The sequence below is a fragment of the Topomyia yanbarensis genome, chromosome 1 (assembly GCF_030247195.1).
Source record: "Topomyia yanbarensis strain Yona2022 chromosome 1, ASM3024719v1, whole genome shotgun sequence".
NCBI classification, from domain to species: domain Eukaryota; kingdom Metazoa; phylum Arthropoda; class Insecta; order Diptera; family Culicidae; genus Topomyia; species Topomyia yanbarensis.
In genome coordinates, this window is record NC_080670.1 from 141,564,997 (window position 1) to 141,585,293 (window position 20,297).

Below are 20,297 nucleotides of genomic sequence, written 5' to 3' on the forward strand. Positions count from 1 at the left end.
AAACCGCAATGGATTTTTACGCTTGAATTTAATTTCCGATATTTACATTCTAATATATTTAAAACGGGGTCATGAAGCATGTTCTGTGCTTGCGACTTTCAAAAGTTTCTGAGGGACATATAAATATACATATATAATAACAATCTGTTATAACAGCCTTCTCAATCGATTCTCAGCGTACAAGATCGTACAGAGCTAGCGCAATGATTCAGCTGACACTAATAATGTCGGCGTAAGAACAAGTAACGGTTGGCTTTAAATTCTACTCTTCTGTCATACCACTTTATATATATATATATATATATATATATATATATATATATATATATATATATATATATATATATATATATATATATATATATATATATATATATATATATATATATATATATATATATATATATATATATATATATATATATATATATATATATATATATATATATATATATATATATATATATATATATATATATATATATATATATATATATATATATATATTTAATCATACGTAATGTTTTACTGAAATTTAGTGTCGAAAAATATTTTTTTGCCTTCTAATGGATTTTGAGGGTTTACAACACTTTTCAAACATTGTTTTGTTTTGCATTTGGCGAGCTCTACAACCTATACTAGGTCACTTGAAAAGTACAAAACCACTGCAGCACCGTTTAATTCGTAGACAGGAAAATCTCTATATCTAACACAACAAATATTTTGGAAGATTTCTGTCCAAATTTTATACTAAGTTTTATCTGTCGACACTTTGATCGAGCTCGAGTTCGATTTTTACGCTGGATGTTAATATCCGATTTTTATATTCTATTATATTTAAAGCGGATTTAACGAATCATGTTATGTTCTTCTTTTACATTTATTTTTGAGCGTTCTATTGTCACAATACTGCAAGTAGGTTGGTAGATAAAAGTATGTACATTGCAAATGAATGGAAAAATACTTCAAACTATTATTAACATTCATATACTTATCATCCCATAAAATTCTTCTTGTCAGTTGAGATCATTTTAGTAATCCCTGTAAAGGTTGTATTTCTTATTTTGTCTTTATTTCAGAAAAGCAACCATTTTATAACTGGTTACTGGTTTCCTTGATAAAATTAGTTTAGAAGTATCCGATAAAGTGGCTAAATAATGTTAAATCTTCCATTAGGTTGTCACTATTCTTCGTTTTTGGCGGCCCCGATAAAGCTCGCCAAGCTAAGAAATTCATCTGTCCAGATATAATGAAAGCATAAGCATACGCATAAGAGATCGGCCGTAGTTGCTACTTCATTATTGACCAGAACCAAATGAGGTTGCAAAATGTTCATTGGAACAATATGCTTGGGAATAACATGATGACCCACATTGTACAATCTATATTGATCCCTGCATGCTGACCAATACAGGCGCTGGCCACGTTCGAATCATCTGTCCAGATCAGGCATTGTAATTCTCTCTCACTCACGCGAGAAGAGGCTTATTCGATGTCTTACTTTTCCGAGATAAGATGAGTCTCCACAAATAGCGTGAGACTAATTTTCCGGGTAAAATTTATTTGACTTTTTCCTTCTCACCGGAGAAGGTAATAATACGTGAAAATCAATGAAAGCGTCAAAATATACACTTAATTTCAAAGAAAAGCGACAAAGAAGTACGACTGACTTATTTTTTCGTGTTTTGGAATAGCGGTAGCAAGCCAGCGAGTGCAAAAAGGATACCGTGATAAACTCGCTCATTCTCCAGCGGTTGTGTGAATGCCAATAACTTTTCGTGTGAAAATGTGGGTTTTTATTGTCACAGTACCAAATTATCCGGACGCATTTACTCATATGAGCGATGAATGCAATGCCTGCTCCAGATACAATGAAAGCCAAAAAATAGAGTTTGCATATTTTCTTGTTCCGTCTCTTTAATTCTGCCGTGCCTTTTATGCATTTTCCAGCATATACTTCTAGTAAGTATTCAATGAGTGGAAAGGCCGAAAATGTCCAATGCACAAAATTCACAGCAGAAGCAACGAGAGGCAAATAGAAATATAGTCATCCGATGACTAAATAAAGTTCTCTATATATTTCATACAATATTGATACAATGTTTACAATTTGAATTGGTAACCATTCTGAAGTAACTCAGAATTTCGAATGGTTTAGCTGGCTAGAAGTGTTGGTTAAACACTTCTATTGCCAACGTCTTAGAGCCGATTTTTTCCCTTCCCCTAATTTTTAAACCATGTGACAAATTAGGGAGCAGTTTTTATGCAGTGGTGAAGTTTAGTATTTTGACGAACGAATTTAACGATCTCGCGAAAATGCTTTGTAATTGTCGAAATTGTACCAGGACAACCAGGAGTAGCATAGCAAGAAATATGTTTGAATAGTGTTCTTAAATCATGTCATACATTACTTGGCTTATGTCGATGGATTCCACTTAGATCGGTATAACTTTACTTCGATTTGAGCCGAACGATTTGGGTAGAATGATCCATCTTCAAGAATTTTTCTATTGTCAATTTTTTGTCTTTTTAGTATATGTTTAGCGAAATTTCCGGTAAAGTATTTATCTAATGCTTTTTATTTTATTAAATATATTAAGAAACAAAACTTTTCTACACATATTGTACTTACTACGCCTCCCACTCCACAATAAATCGCTAATGTAAACAGCAGTCCAACGTGCGAAAGAGCATTTTTAACTTTCAGCCTTTTCCAAAACTTCATCATCCTAACGGTAAATGCTTCATTCTCGTTATCAACGACTTTCACATCAATCTTTCTAAAGTGCTCCAATAGGTCGCTATTCTCCATATTGTATTCCACTGACAATGTCATTTTATATTTTTCCGTTCTGCCTCTTCTTAGCAATAAGTTGGAATAAGCCACAAAACTTTAATCTGAAATCACATCCTCTAAAGCTGTAAATTTTCCGGGATGGCAATGATTTCCTCACTAATCTCCATCACTATATGGTATATTAATATTGCTATTAATTTTCATCGCTTCGCATGCATTTCACTCGCGGTCCCGAGATCAACAGATGGTTCATTTCCATCCAATTTAAGAAGCACCACCTCATCAGTTAGTGAGGCAATGTAAAAAAAAGAAACAGTCTAGGAAACAGAGTAGTAAAACAGCAGCGTGTGAAAGCGGGTTAAAATCTTCACGCACGTTCTCACTTCCTCGGTAGGTTGTGAAATCACAATAGCTCTTTCTCTTTAACGGATTTTCCGTACCGTTGCCTAGATTAAGACGTGCAACCGAAACGGCCGAAGATTCACATCATACTAGCAATATGGTAGAAATCACGGACGCTGTGTCGAATTTTTACTACCAAAACCTGAATCTTCGCTGGTGCAGAAAATACATGCGGAAAAGTGCGCGTACGGGCGGAAAACTCAATGCCGGCGGCGTCGGAAAGATGTGTTTGCATTTATTGTGTAGATATAACATTCCCTTTTCATATCCTTCGTTTCTGTTTGAAATGTCGCGTGTGCTATGAAATGCTGCAGATAGTTTGTTTTAAGTGAAATCGAAGTGTTCAATAGAGAAAATCGCAACGTGATCTACGAATAATAATACAAATTGTACTAAAACAAAGTGTAATTTATCCTAGACTAAACAAAAACAAACTATTCCAGCACGCACAGAAAAACAAATTATAATCGGTTTAATTCAATAAATATGCAAAGGGTGTTTTGTATCGTTTTTTGTTCAATTGGAAATTTCTGACAACTGAATTGACATGTCATGTTTTTTTTGTTCACTTGAGCAACGTCATCGAATTTTGAAATTAGTTCGTTCATGCTAACCCTCCGTAGTTTCCTGTTAATTTATGGTTGACATAATCGTCCATTCGACTAGCGAGTTCGAATGGACGATTATGTCAACCATAAATATATTTGTTGTAAGTTGTACAAGACACAAACTGAGCAAAACACCGAGTCCATACCGAAGCCAAAAAAAAGTTAAAATATTATCGGTCAGATTATAGGTTTGTTCCAGTACCAGGAGAAATTGGAAGTACTTCGGAGCAAACAGGGAGAAAATCGTTCCTATATTATCTTCTTCTCTTTTTACATTTCTTATAAAAGAAATTTATAGAATTCGCTCAAACTTTCAAGATTTTTGCCGAGGCCCGGAGGGCCGAGTCTTTTATACCAATCGACTCAGCTCGACGATTTGGGACAATGTCTGTGTCTGTGTGTGTGTGTCTGTGTCTGTGTGTGTATGTAACGGACAAATTCTCATTCGTGTTTCTCAGCAATGGCTGAACCGATCTTATCCAAACCAATTTTAAATGAAAGAACTAAAAAACAGTATGAACGCTATTAATTTGTTTTTGATTATGATGTTTAGTTTCCAAGATATAAATGTTTGAATGCGTAAAAATGGCGTTTTTTGCAGTTTTTTTGAATTATCTGCCGAATTTGACAATATAGATTAACAATTTATATGTATTTAGACAGCTTTAACGAATACCTTTCGAACAAGCTACATATTGTTGAAATCGGACTATTATCAAAAGAGATATTTAATATTAAATGCGGACGAAAGATTTTTATCATTTCCCATTGCCAGAAATATGACCAAAAACATGTAATCTATTATTAACGCCAAAACGGCTTGTTCTAGGTCAATAGTATCTTCGGAGAATTTAATGGAGGTAATATTCCCTTTCTTTTGGTATTGTGCTTTTGCTGATTAATCCCCCTATGAGTGAAATATTTTCACAAATTATCTTGGAAGTGATTATATCGAAATGATGCCTTCAGCAAATTTGTAGCTCTTACTTTTGCGAATAACTTTACTGAAGACTTCAAATATCTATTCTGAATACTTTAAAAGTTATGGCTTGTTGTTTGTGGATTACCTTTTGTCGCCTATTTATTGTTCAATATAGTAATAATCCATTGAAATAAGCCAAACATTATTTCGATAAAACGAATTTTGTATTTCATTTTTCTATCTACAACCGCTAGAAATAATCACCGAACACTTCCAAGTTGTCTGGAAGGAACTTGATAACTTATCAGTACAAAAATGTTCATTTGTGCGAACCTTCTGACTGCAATTTTTCTAACTTATAACCATCGGATCGATCTGAAACATATCGGAAAATGAAAAGCGAAATAAATAACTCCAAGCAACGGTGTAACCAAGAAAAGGTTTTGGGGTTTAACACCATACAACCCCCCCCCCCCCACCTCACCCAAAAAAATTATTGGATTGAAGTTGAAAATTTATTGATGCAGACTGATTTAATTCAATATTACAATAACAATTATCTGATCCGTAGATTGATAACCTATTGTTGTAAACGTCATGAGGATTTTTGATAAATTGTCGGAATAGGGTCCTGATATGTAACTGATCTATTGGTCTTGATTTCACAGTTGTCTAATAGCATCAATATCAAATTCCTGCCTGAAAACATTCCAATAGAAAATTCCAGAGTTCTGTAATCAATCATAATCCTCAGATTTATTTCCAAATTGAGCTCGTTTTTGTAGAAATGTACTGTAATCAGGGTCTTTATTTAATAGGAAGCGAAGTTAAAATTTATTTAATGTCTATGAAACATAGAACTGCTCACCAAAAAAATGCATAACTTTCAACATTTACTAAAAATGTTTTTGACTTTCTCATTCACTCTAAAATTCGTCAATCTAATCCCGACCCGGAGAGCCGTGTGTCATATGCCAATCGACTGAGTTCGTCGAGATCGGAAAATGTCTGTGTGTGTATGTGTGTATGTGGAAAAAATGTGACCTCTGTTTCTCAGAGATGGCTGGACCGATTTGCACAAAATTTGTCTCAAATGAAAGGTACAACCTTCCCATCGGCTGCTATTGAATTTTTTATTGATTGGACTTCCGGTTCCGGGGTTACGAGTTGAAGAGTGCAATCACGCAGCAAATTCCCATAAAAACTGAAATGAAAAATTTTCAAAATCAAATTTGTATTTTTGATGCCAAATGACTTTAAAATGCATGAAACATTGAGATGTTTGACAAAAATTGACTTTTTTAGTCTTTGGTACATTTTTGCCTTTTTCATATAGAAAGGTTATGCAATCACTCTAAAAATCTTCAATTATACCGGCCCGAGGCACCAATTTCGAAGGTTTAGTATCTTCGATGAGTTTTACAAACGTTAAACAGCGCATCATTTGATAAAATAATTTTGACGGTATATCGTCCAAGAAGTATTTATGGTGAATTTTCTCAGGTTAATATTCATGACTACAATAAAGTCTCAAAAATTTTGCTAAAGACACGAACTCTGTCACTATTTTCTGAAAGAATAATTCTGCATAATTTTAAAACTTCAAAAATTACGGCTTCGGAATTATGCCGTTTGGACAGTATGATCGATTTTCACCAAACCGAATTTCTGGCTACACCGCTGACTTCAAGTAAGTAGAAACAAAGTCCTACACTCGTTCACAAGAAACTTCTTCGAATGCTGAATATCTATTATAATACACTGAAACCCCGATTTTATCAGCCAAATATGAACATATGTTTGATGGGCTCTAGCAGACGAACAAGACTGAATTCGAGTAAATCCTTTCTTGAGCATGTTTTCCTTATCGTGAAGATGGAAATATGCAAAAATAAAAAGTTCATCATAATCAGAAATAGTTATCAGACTACATCAAGGGACGGGAAGATTATTTTAACAGCTTCAGTTTATTATAAAGAAAAAAATTTGCCCGATTTAGTCAATGTCCCCATTTTGTCAGCCTAAAATACACCATGAGATTGATAAAAATGGGTCTTTATTATATGTATTATTCACTGTGTTTCACATTAATAGATACATTTCATTTTTGGGGATTTTTTATTGCTTCGAACTACAACAATTTTTAGGTAGCTTTCAAGGGGTTATTTTATAGACTTCTTCCAAAATTTGGTGAACCTATTCCAATTCGTATACCAATTAATTGGTATACTTAAGGGTTTATATGTTGCAGATAGAGAAAATACTGAAATTTTCAGCTTTTTTCCTACACAATATTAAACAATTTTTCCTAATAAGTTTGTGAAAATTATAAACTATTTGAAATTTTTTAATACTTTTATTTTTTATTTAACCGTGATTTTTTTATAAATAGTGACCATCGCTTCTTAACGTAGTCTATTTTTCATGGCTTGCGATGAGCACGATTTCTCGAATTGCTGAACTGAAAATTATGGAATAGAAATTAATTTTTAGTATTCTTTACAGACTTAACTCGCCGCGCAGATAGCTCTGAATTAGACCCGCTGGTGCCCTAAGACGATTTCGCTAGATTTTCAGAGCACTGTGCACCCAGTGCATTAACGCAAGTGACGGAAGGTTATCGAAAAGATTCGTGAAAATGAAAATTCCAGTAACGATGATGATTTTCCCAAACGGTTCGTTTTCGAGAGGTTGTTCTTTGGCATTAGGATTAGCGATAATAATTCAAATCAAGGATACTACTGGGAAGTCACCTTTAGAAAAAGTCGATGTCGAAGTAAAATTTGGAACTATGCACGCATGCACTTTAGAGATAGCGTGATATCAGGAGCTGCGATTTCATTTCAACGCTTTTTTGTGAAAAGGGCGATACTTACAAATGTAAACATAAGGCTTTTTTCATACATGCGAATGAGGACTTTGAAACGCAACAAACCTAAAAATTGCTTTCTTAAACTACAGCAAAAAAAATACAACGGGCGAAACTGTATTTTTGTTTGTTTATTTAAAGTTTCGCCCTCCACGCTCCATGCAAACAAACAGGGCGATACTTTTTTTGCTAGCAGTTTAGAGGCGAAACTGTTATTTTCGTATTTTTTAGGATTATCAAGCTGATACCAGCTGTAAATAGTAACAATGATCGCTATTGAAAAAAACACGGACGAAATCGGTGGTGTAGAACGGTAGTTATTTTAAAAACGTAAGGGCGATACTGATAGGTGGGACCGAAAAAGTAAACAATTGCCCGATACTATCATTTTATCAATTCCAATAGCAAAAACAAATTTTAATTTAATAATTTCAAATACTTTATGAAGTTTTGGGTTTCGATCACTAAATCATGCAATCTAGGATTAAAAAACACAATAGTTCTTAAATAGGAAATAAAACCAAGTCTGGAAATATTCACTGTTGATTTTCTTTGAATGGTATCACTGCTAGTATCGCCCTTTTCAAGAAAAAGCGTTGATTTCTTAGTTCTCAGTCGCGTTGGAAATTTGAGTAAAGTATAAACTTCAAATCGATTAAAAAAAATTCGATTTTTTTGGCTCAGTACAATATATAACCCCTTTAGGAAAATTCAGTTTTCCCACCACAATTTAGATATTTTATTTTATGGGCCATTTTTTCGCTTTCCGATTGATTTGGTTTGAGATTTCTAGCACTGATGTTGTCCTATGCTGATTTGAGCGATTCTCTGAGTCCTGCGACTATCCCATGTAGTATGTGTTATCAAAAACATCGCGAAGCATCAAGTTCTAAATGTTCTCAAACGATATAATATCCGAAGAGAGTGATAAGAGTTATAAGAAATGTCTCATCACACTGTTGGGCGGATTAAAAGCGTTTTTCTTCTTCTGGTGGCAAACCGGAGTGAAAAGGAGCAAGAATTTTTTGCTCCGGAGCAACAGGGAGTAACTTCCATGTACTGGAACAAACCTTATGTCTACATTTCATATACAGGGTGATACAACATGCGGTTTTTTAACATGGCTGACAGGAGCTAACAACAAACTGTCATGATATAGTTGTGCAGTATTGTTTGTCATTTCATAATGGAACGCCTTACACCGGCTCACCGTTTTCAAATTGTTCAACTATATTAGGAGAATCAATGTCCTGTCAGGAATGCGTTTCACGCGCTCCAACCAAACTAGTCGACATAATCGGCCAGCTGAGCCCACTATTTGCCATACAAACAATCGAAAAGCTAGAGTCGCAGTTCAAGTTATTGGATGACAAACGACGAAATCGACCACATCCAGTACGCAGTGAAGAAAACAGCGGTGGCCGAGAGTGTACGCGAAGATCGCCAAGAATCGATTCGATGTCGTTCTTAATAACTTGGCTTGTCGTGTACAACAAATTCGCGTATTTTGCGAAAAGATCTTGATTTTCAAACATACAAAATTCAACTAGTGGAAGAATTAAACCCGTCCGACCTTACTGTGAACACCGGATTCTGTGCTGGCTTTTGAAAATATTGTAAAAGGATGCTTGTTTCCGGCCAACATTCTGTTCAACGATAACCTATTTACGTCAATAACGAAAATTGCCGTATTTGGAGTGAGGAGCAACTCGAAGAGCTGCAAGAGGTAAAACATTAACAACGGTTTGGCGCGGATTATGGACCAGTGCACAGTGTTTCCAAATAGGCAAAAACGTGATTGAAATTGTTTTGACCACGAGAAAACGATTTTCGAGCTATAGTGTCTTCAGCAAAGTTTGTCCAGGGCCGGCGGAAAACGTGGGTAGTATGGGTAGTACCCATACCGAAAATAACCGAGTGGGTAATTACCCACTCGAAATTTTGAACCGTTTCAAAAAATTTAGATGCGCAATGCATGTATCTCGCACTACACACATTTGAAAACATCGATGTACGACAATTCCATTTGCATAAACGAACGTGATTTAATGTGAATGTAATGTAAGCGTGTGTATTGCGAAAAGGGAAAAATCGTTACTAATGGACCCCTCACCCTATGCTTTCTACCCACTCGGGCGTAAAGTTTTTCGCCGCCCCTGAGTTTGTCTATAAAATATTCCCCATCTTATTATAGTATTAGTTTGGTGATTAATCCCCTTAAAGCTGAGAAGCAAATTTTTGTTTGGGCATTCATAAAAATAATAAAAAACTGTATTCAGCAAAGTTGTAGGGAATATAATAGTAAACAACTTTGCCGACGAGATTATGTAACTATCTTTTGATTTTAGTACACATTTGTGGAGTTTTTTATGATACACCCCTGAAAATCACTTTTTTCTAAATAACTTTTCAGGGTGATTTTTTAGAATTTCAAAATGTTCTAAGATTTTGTTCGGCATAAGAAATTACAAAATTTTTGTTGTGCAAGTTTATTTCTTTTTCTAATATCTGTGGAGTTATCGAAAGATTTAGTGCCAAAAAAGCAACATTTTGGTATGAAATAACACTTCAATCCGCAAACTTCCGCAGACAAAGCCATATTCATTCGAATCTAAAATCCAGGGATAACCACTTGTCGTATGCTGTCTCTTGATTGCAAAAACATATATTCAAAAAATGACTATTAAACCCTTTTACAAGGCCAATCCAAAATTATATCACACATTTATGGGTAAAGGAGGAAGTATGAAGCATGTTGTTACACGGGGGAGCGGTAGGAAGGGAAGGGGTTAACATAGTTTACATAGCAGTGACTGTCTTGTCACAATCGGCGTACTTGATCTGTGTTGGTTTTGAGTATGATCCGCACTGTGATTTCATGGATCGGGGTTTCTTCTGACAATTGACCAAAAAGGAATTAGGAAAGACGAAATCGGCCCCATGAATTACGATTTTATGTACAGACGCTTGCAATCATACAGGTCAACGGCAATTTGTGAGGTTTTAAACGCATATTCATCGAAATCTTTACAGTCGATTTCACATCCTGAAAATAATAAATTGCATTCTTAATATTAACATATTTAACAGCATAGCATATTTTTAACAGAGGTTAATGTTTCAAGGATTATTTTGGTCGGAATGGTCGGTTTTTTAAAATGAACTGATTTATTGGGAAAAATAACAAACTTAAGGTACCATGAAAAAGCTTGTGGTTGCCACCAAGGCTTAGCGTTCTAACTATGTAACCCCTCCCCCTCCTACCTCTCTCCCATATAACAACATGCTTCATACTTCCTCCTTTTACCCTTAAATGTATGATGTAATTTTTGAATGGCCTTGTAAAAGGGTTTTATAGTTGTTTTTTGAATATGGACCAAATCGCGGACTGTTACGTTACGTTCAGACGGATATTTCGACATGAATTTCCCTGATAATACATATTTCTGTTACTAATTATACAACCACCTGAAAGTATGCTCATTTGGTGAGATTTTCTCAAAATATAAAATTTTTTGTATGCTTTGTTCTTTGTGAGTTAAGAACGTCTAAGCATGGACTGCTACGTTACATAATTTTGGAAGCAGTTTTTAAAGTTGTCTTACATTGTCGAAAGTATCTTCTCTCCTAGTGAACTATACACTACAAAACAAGGACATAATTCACTATACTCATTCAATTCCAATTGGGTCACTACATGAAGAATAAAATTCTTCTTTTATTATGCAATAAAAGAATTTTATTCTTCATGTTGTGACCCAATTGGAATTGAATGAGTATAGTGAATTATGTCCTTGTTTTGTAGTGTATAGCTCACTAGGAGAGCAGATACTTTCGACAATGTAAGACAACTTTAAAAACTGCTTCCAAAATTATGTAACGTAGCAGTCCATGCTTAGACGTTCTTAACTCACAAAGAACAAAGCATACAAAAAAATTTATATTTGGAGAAAATCTCACCAAATGAGCATACTTTCAGGTGGTTGTATAATTAGTAACAGAAATATGTATTATCAGGGAAATTCATGTCGAAATATCCGTCTGAACGTAACGTAACAGTCCGCGATTTGGTCCATATTCAAAAAACGACTATAAAACCCTTTTACAAGGCCATTCAAAAATTACATCATACATTTAAGGGTAAAAGGAGGAAGTATGAAGCGTGTTGTTATATGGGAGAGAGGTAGGAGGGGGAGGGGTTACATAGTTAGAACGCTAAGCCTTGGTGGCAACCACAAGCTTTTTCATGGTACCTTAAGTTTGTTATTTTTCCCAATAAATCAGTTCATTTTAAAAAACCGACCATTCCGACCAAAATAATCCTTGAAACATTAACCTCTGTCAAAAATATGCTTATGTTAATATTAAGAATGCAATTTATTATTTTCAGGATGTGAAATCGACTGTAAAAATTTCGATGAATATGCGTTTAAAACCTCACAAATTGCCGTTGACCTGTATGATTGCAAGCGTCTGTACATAAAATCGTAATTCATGGGGCCGATTTCGTCTTTCCTAATTCCTTTTTGGTCAATTGTCAGAAGAAACCCCGTTATCCATGAAATCACAGTGCGGATCATACTCAAAACCAACACAGATCAAGTACGCCGATTGTGACAAGACAGTCACTGCTATGTAAACTATGTTAACCCCTTCCCTTCCTACCGCTCCCCCGTGTAACAAATTGTTTTTGGCTCTACACAATGACATATATATATATATATATATATATATATATATATATATATATATATATATATATATATATATATATATATATATATATATATATATATATATATATATATATATATATATATATATATATATATATATATATATATATATATATATATATATATATATATATATATATATATATATATATATATATATATATATATTTTAAAAAAATAGGTTAAAAATGCTCGAAGAAAATTGCATGTTTATGTTTTGTTGACGTGGTAATCTACGCTCAAAGACTTTTTGGGATTTTGGACTGTTACGCTACATTGAAAAAAGCGACCAAATACTTAATCGTACAAAAAACTGATGAATATTTGTTTCTTCGAGTTCTTCTTACAGTTTCGTTTACTTAACTTTAATCTACTTGAAAAAAATTATAACACGTAAAAAATTACATATGTCGAATATAGCTATTCTTTTTAGTTTAGCGTTCATTTTTTGTTTGTTTTTACTTACTAAGAGACAATGTAAAATCGAGCGTGATATTTTCGATATCAACAACAATTTTAAGTTCTCAGTTGCATTGCTCGATGCTTCAGGATGTCTATTACTTACAAAAAATCACAAAAGTGCGAAAATGAAATAAATTTTATTTTTCGTGTGGTTTCGTTTTACGCGTTTTGGTCCATATATGTTTTTGCATGCAAGAGACAGCATGCGACAAATGGTTATCCCCGAATTTGATAGCGTTTGCTTTATAGATTCGAATGAATATGGCTTTGTCTGCGGAAATTTGCGGATTGAAGTGTTATTTCATACCAAATTGTTGCCTTTTCGGCACTAAATCTTTCGATAACTCCTTAGATATAAGAGATAGAAATAAACCTGCGTAACAAAAATTGTGCATTTTCTTGTGCCGGACAGAACATTTTGAAATTCTAAAAATTATCCCTGAAAAGTTATTTTGAAAAAAGTGATTTTCAGGGGTGTATCATGTATTAAATTCAAAAGATAGATACTAGTCTCTTCGGCAAAGTTGTTTCTTATTATATTCCCTACAACTTTTCTGAATACAGATTTTTAATAATTTTCATAAATGACCAAACCAAAAATTGCTTCTCAGCTTTAGGGGGATTAATCACCAAACTAATACTTTAATAAGATGGGGAATATTTTATAGACAAACTTTGCTAAAGACACTATAGCTCGAAAATCGTTCTTCCGTGGTCAAAACAATTTCGATCACGTTTTTGCATATTTGGAAACACTGTGCGGTGGTGTCGTTGGTTCGTATTTCTTTAAAAATGAGGATAGAATAGCGCGTTACTGTGAATGGCCCCCGTTATTTATTTATTAACTTCATCTTTGACGCCAAGCGCCATACATACTGTTATTTAAACTAATTACATATGAGCGATTCATCACAAAAGTCACTGCATATCACATTTACATTACTTTTCATATACATAACATTACATATAGGGGAATATGGGGAGACTTGACCAAGCACAAAATTCTATTTTTGGCTATAGTGTCTTCTATTCGATTCTTAAAAAATTTTCAAAAATATTTTTATACTTGTTTCGATCCCTTAAGGTAGTTTTAAAAGTTTGGAATGAAAAATCCTTTCCTTACAGAAAATATTGCGTGATTAATAAATTTGCATTAAATGATGTAATTTTTTTATCAAACTTTGTATGGACATATCTACTCGAATACTAATTACTTTTATTTATTTATTTATTTATTTATTCTTATTTTTCATCTGACCTGTGTTGGTCTACATGAAATGTTTCTAGAATGGGAAAAGCCCATTTCAGGATATACCTCAGAAGCAATCCTCAAATGGGCGTAAAAACCCATCATCTTTTCAAATTTTTCACAGTTGATTACAATGATTTTACACTACAATTAAACATAATCACATAGTACACAGTATTGCAAGAACAAAATGTACTAATATTCCATCATAATCTTTGTGAAGCAGTGAAATGATTTTACATAAATTGGATCATTGGAATAGTTATTACTAGAAATTGAATGACATTGAACGCAATAATTAATGTTGGGGAGACTTGGCCAAGATTTTATGGGGAGACTTGACCAAGTGGCAATTAGCTTAAGAAAGATACAAAATTGCTGATATTTATTATTCTTTGGTAACTACTGTTAATGTTAATCACGCCATAAAAAAAATCCCACCTCAAACATAAGTCTTTATATTTTAGTAGCAATAGTAGGACTGATTTCGTGATGTGTGAACATGCAATGCAGGCAGTACAATTAATCCTTAAAAAGAAATGCATAAAAAAACCGAAATATATCAAATGCAACCCTTTTATATTTTTACTGCTACCTAAAGATCTCGACAATATGGAAAAAAAATAATTACAGTATGTTTTATGTCATTATTTTTTGTTATGATTCTTCAAAGTTCTCTTGGTCAAGTCTCCCCACGTCTTGGTCATGTCTCCCCGCAGTGAGGAGACTTGACCAAAAAAACGATCTCAGAAAAACTTTTGTAACTTTTCAAAAATTAAGTTAAAAATTCTGCAAAAAATCATGAACACGCACAATTACTTTGCACATTATATCTCAATCACTTTTGAGGGATTGAAGACCTTTTTAGAGATTTATGCAGTTTTAGCTGAAAACCTGGTCAAGTCTCCGCATGTTCCCCTACATTAACACTTATTCAACAGGTTCCCATACATTAAATTTCTCGTGAAAATCCCGGAAGCAAGTCCCTCTCGGCCAAGTTGACGGTGACAATGCAGCATTTCTCAGTTTCAAATCTACTCCAACCTTGAACGAAATGAAAGGCATCGAAGCTACTTCTTTCCAGTCTGGCACAAGATTTTTCACAACGGCAGGGTTCTTTCCGAGCGATTTTGTTACCATATCCGTGATGTTCCTTTCAGCAACTGATTTTTTTGCTCTCATGAAGAATAGCCAGCAGAGTTTAGCGGATGAGGTGGGTAACGAGCTTGACAAATTACCAAGACAAGAAACATTTCTGGAGCCATGCTGCAGTTGGGTTGATGATAACGGTGACGATTGGTCTGAAGGAGAGCTTGCTTCTGTAAACGATTGGGTTACTTCGTACGATCTACCAGCATTCATTTCATTAATAGCCGCAACCTGTTCCTTCAGTTAACGTACCTCTTGAAATAAATCTAATGCACGGTTTTCGGTTTGTGATTCTGTGTGAACTGAAACAATAGCAGGTCGGACGGGTACAAAGCTGGAAGACTGCGATAGCAACTTGCGTTTCCCAGAAAAATGCCTCAAATCGGCGAACATCGATCATGATGTCGGTGCAAGGCGTGCACTGCACATCCATAAAATACATATTCCGCTGCTGTGTACAGCTAAGCGCCTCCTGCACCGAGAGGGCAACACATTCAGCATGGTATTCGTCGGAGCAAAAGCCTTTAGGGTAAACAGGTCTAATACGCCCCCTTAAGCAAAAATAGCTATATTTCACCACTCGACACTATGATCTTCTCATTAATTACTCTAATTTATTGTTATATTAGTTAGAAATTAGTATCCGTTTCATTTTTTTATTAAAAACATCCTGATACAAGTACAATTAAACATTTTTCAAAGATTCCTAAATTCTAGTTTTTTCTTTCACCCAGGGCAAAATGCCCCCGGTGAAAGTGTAATATGCCCCACAACAAAAGGACGGTATGCCCCACAGCAATCGGTGAGTATGCCCCACAACAATGGGTAGGGCGTTTTGGCCGGTGATGAGCTGTTGTGAATACATGAATAATTCTACACACACATAGTTTTAAGCCAAGCTAAAAACTAAGATAGTAATTATAATATTCTAGTAAGCTCCTTAAAATAGTTCTGTCGAATCCGAATGTTTCTAATTGGTTGTAATCCTATTGGCAAAAGTGGGAGCTTACATCAAAGTAGCTCTTTTGAATCTTTTGTGTATATTGTTCTTTTGCAACATATTAAAAATACCAAACTAACTTAGTACGTTGATTTCACGAAACGATTCTGTTATCAGTCATTTTTACTTTATAGATAATTCAGGAATCCTGGGAATCCAAGAGGGGCATTTTGCCTCGGAGGGGCGTATTATACCTATTTACCCTACAAGTAACAGTGTTTTCGTCCGATTCAATACTTAACAATCATTAATTGCAGATCATTTTGCTTTTTTCCTAGCAGTTCACAATCTGGCGATCGGTACCTAGTGTTCTGGTCGTTTGTTCCAGCAATGTAGGTAGTGGTGGCACCGGCAGTTTTATTCACTTAATACACTGAACTTAACGTAGCTAATTTGTCCTCAGTGATGATTGTTTAGGCAAAACTAATTATATTAACAGTAGCAAAACCACTTAGTTAACCTATGTAAACGTACAAAATACAAAACTCGCACCGTTATCCAGAATAAATCGATGAAAATAACACAGCAGAAACGGAGGCAAAACAGCGTTACGGTAAACACACACATAATGTTAACCATGTTAACAGACTGGTTACTGCCCGAACTTGAAGCCTGTAGTCTTGACAACATTTGGTTCCAGCAGGACGGTGCCACGTGCCATACAAGTAATGTAACAATTTAATACGCAAGAAACTCGGTGAATGTTTAATTTCTCGTCATGGACCTGTGAATTGGTCGCTTAGATCGTGCAATATCACGGCTGGAGCGGCTGGACTGCTCGAATGGACCATAAGCGCTACTATAGTTAATATTTAAAAGAAATTGTTTTTAAATAATAAATGGCAAAGAATGTTATTTCAAGTGATAATAAAGATTTTGCGATTAATTTTTTTTTATTTCTTTGCTGGTTCAAAAAATCCTCATGATGAGTCACCCTGTATAATATATGCTCAAATGGGAGGTCGACTGTTAAATATCAATCGATTGCTGGAAAAGGTTGCCCAACTGAACTATTTTGGCGTGAGTGGTAATTCTGGTAATCGTTCGATTAATGCAAAACAGCAACAAAATTCAGATGCTATTCAACTGGAGTGGTTACCCGGTACTTTGTATATGAATACACACGTGATCAAGGTTGAACGTTCACAAGGGCGGACTACAATATACTGAAAACTAGACACATTCCAATCACACGTGAAGCAAATAAACAATCTCTACATGTTAAATAACGGTGTCCCTTATTAAACGAAAGCTCTCCTCTTTCATTTGAGACTAAATTTGAAATGTTCTATCGAGGCTAAGGTTGGGAAAACCGTGGCATTTAAAAAACGGTATTTTCTGTATTGAAAAGAAAAAAACCGGTAATTTATTTATTTATTTATTATTATTTACATCTACCCGACATGGTCTACAATCTACATGAAACACAATGAGAAAAAGCCCTTTTGAAGTTCGTCTTAAAACACCCTCCAAATGCGCGTAAAAACCTTATTATCTTTTCTTCGAATATACATAGGGTTACTGTTTTTTTTACAATACAATTTACGTACTAACCCAGTACACGTGCTAGTAGTAGATGCCAAGCTACCACACGGGGTGTACTGGGGGTGCGTCGGGCTCTCATGATGACGCCGCCATTAATCCGCCATTGTTCCCCCCAGGGATTACCTCTCGGTATTACTTATGGGGAGACATAGGGTTACTGTGTCCCAATTCATCTTAGCACCTCTATTCATCACACCCATTTGAACACATTAGTTAGAGCAGTGTCTGCTATCCCTATTCAACGCATTAGCTCAAATGGTAGGATGAATAACGGTGCGTTGTACTCGACTTTTCGCTTCACTCTAACGCGCGTATTCTACATTTTACAAGTCAGATTTTACGTTGAAACATTGAGAAAGGATTCTAGCGAAAGCGCAAGAATTTCCTTTTAACATATTGACAGAAATGTTATCAGGGCCACTACCCTTCTTATCATCAAGTCTATGTATTAGCATAATCACTTCGTTTGTTGATGAAGGACGCAACAATATTAAGTCACGGATGCGACGAACATTACTTAAAGGGCAAATGTTTGAGATGGTGGGGATATCATTTGACAGTTTTTGCCCTAAAGCCGTGTTGCCCTATACTAGAGAAGAAGACATTTAAAAGTCTCACAGACTTCTGCATTATTGTTGGTTTTTTTTGCAATCGACGATTAGATTTATCCGGTCGGGTTTTTTTTTGCTAAACCAAAAGTCTAAAAAGCAAGTTTTTCCATAGTTTTGAATGAGGTGTGTTAGTAAGTAGGTTCTCATAGAAAGATTTTTGTACCCGTTGTTTTGTGGCATCGACCTTTTTGGATACATGCAATAGCATTTGCTTTAGATGTTGATCCGCGGGATTACTTTTCTGACGTTGAAGGTAATTGCTCTTTATTTTTACTAGAGTCCATAAATCCAAAGTCATCCAAGAACAGTGAGTACCTTTCACTCTAACTGTTTTCGTTATTGTTTTCGTATGACGTTCAAGTAATGAGTTGTATGTGGATGCGATAGATTGAAGAGCGGATTCCGCGTCAACAATCACCTCAATACTATTAACGAAGCTGGAAAACTCGTGGTTAAGTTGGTGATGGTTAATACTTTCTTTGGTAAGCAACATTGGTTCCTTTTCAGCTGAAATTTTAAAAGTTAAGATCTGAGAGTGGTCACTCAGATTGTTAAATATTGTGTCATTGCGTACTCGATTTACATCGTCCAATTTGCATAGCATATGATCAAGTATGTTTTCGCTAATTGGTCTGGTAGGAAAAACATTTATACAAAAAAGTCATAAGATTCCAAGAGTGTTTTATATCTACTAACAATGTTGTTGTTACCAAGATAAATTGGGACATTTACATCACCTACAATAACACACGAGTGCACTGTGAGAGAAATCCAACCAAAAAGTAAATTAATTGGAAGCTGAAAAAGTATCAATATACACACCAAAAGTTGCGAAATTTTTTAGGTAATAAAATGCAATCAAATTTGGGCACGCAACTGCGACCGGAGATATGGGGCTTTAAAGATCCGGAATATTACCGGTTTTCTTCAAATCTGGGGCCCAATTCGGAAGCCACTATAAAAGTACAAATAATTATACCCTTAAAGTTGTAGAAAACTCCAGCGATTAAAATGCAATCAAATTTGTTCACCGCACGCACTTGTGACCGGAGATATGGGGCTTTGAAAATCCGGAACATTACCGGTATTCATCAAATCTGAGGCCTAATTCAGAAGTCGCTGAAAAAGTTTAAAGAATTATACCCTTAAAGTTATGGAAAATTTTAAGAAGCCGCAGTAAAAGTACAAAGAATTATATCCTTAAAGCTGCGGAAAACTCTAGCGATCAAGATGCAATCAAATTTGTTAACCGCACGCAGTTATGACAGGAGATATGGGGCTTTGAAGATCCGGAATATTACCGGTATTCATCAAATCTGAGGCCTAATACAGAAGCCGCTGAAAAAGTTCAAGGAATTATACCCTTAAAGTTGTGGAAAACTAGCGATCAAGATGCAATCAAATTCATTCACCGCACGCACCTGTGACCGGAGATATGGGGCTTTGAAGATCTGGAACATTACCGGTTTTCATCAAATCTGAGGTCTAATTAAGAAGCCGCAGTAAAAGTACAAAGAATTACATCCTTAAAGCTGCGGAAAACTCTAGCGATCAAGATGCAATCAAATTTGTTAACCGCACGCAGTTGTGACCGGAGATATGGGGCTTTGAAGATCCGGAACATTACGGGTATTCATCAAATCTGAGGCCTAATACAGAAGCCACTGAAAAAGTTCAAAGAATTATATCCTTAAAGTTGTGGAAAGCTCTAGCGATCAAGATGCACCGCATGCACATGTGACCGGAGATATGGGGCTTTGAAGATCTGGAACATTACCGGTTTTCATCAAATCTGAGGTCTAATTAAGAAGCCGCAGTAAAAGTACAAAGATTTATATCCTTAAAGCTGCGGAAAACTTTAGCGATCAAGATGCAATCAAATTTGTTAACCGCACGCAGTTGTGACCGGAGATATGGGGCTTTGAAGATCCGGAACATTACCGGTAT

The 20,297-nt window shown here is 35.1% G+C and overlaps 2 protein-coding genes across 3 annotated transcripts in view; one reads left to right on the forward strand and one right to left on the reverse strand.

The window, feature by feature from the left end:
• The window catches only part of LOC131696325 (TWiK family of potassium channels protein 7), a 135,733-nt gene extending 132,348 nt beyond the window's left edge, over window positions 1-3,385 (reverse strand). For both annotated transcript variants that reach the window (XM_058984881.1, XM_058984874.1), the window contains exon 1: window positions 2,633-3,385. In XM_058984881.1, the coding sequence (XP_058840864.1) occupies window positions 2,633-2,836 (204 nt within the window). In that variant the 5' untranslated portion in view covers window positions 2,837-3,385. The remainder of the gene's footprint in view (window positions 1-2,632) is intronic.
• LOC131696298 (uncharacterized) overlaps window positions 1-20,297 on the forward strand; it is a 357,871-nt gene that overhangs the window by 299,801 nt on the left and 37,773 nt on the right. The window lies entirely within an intron of this gene.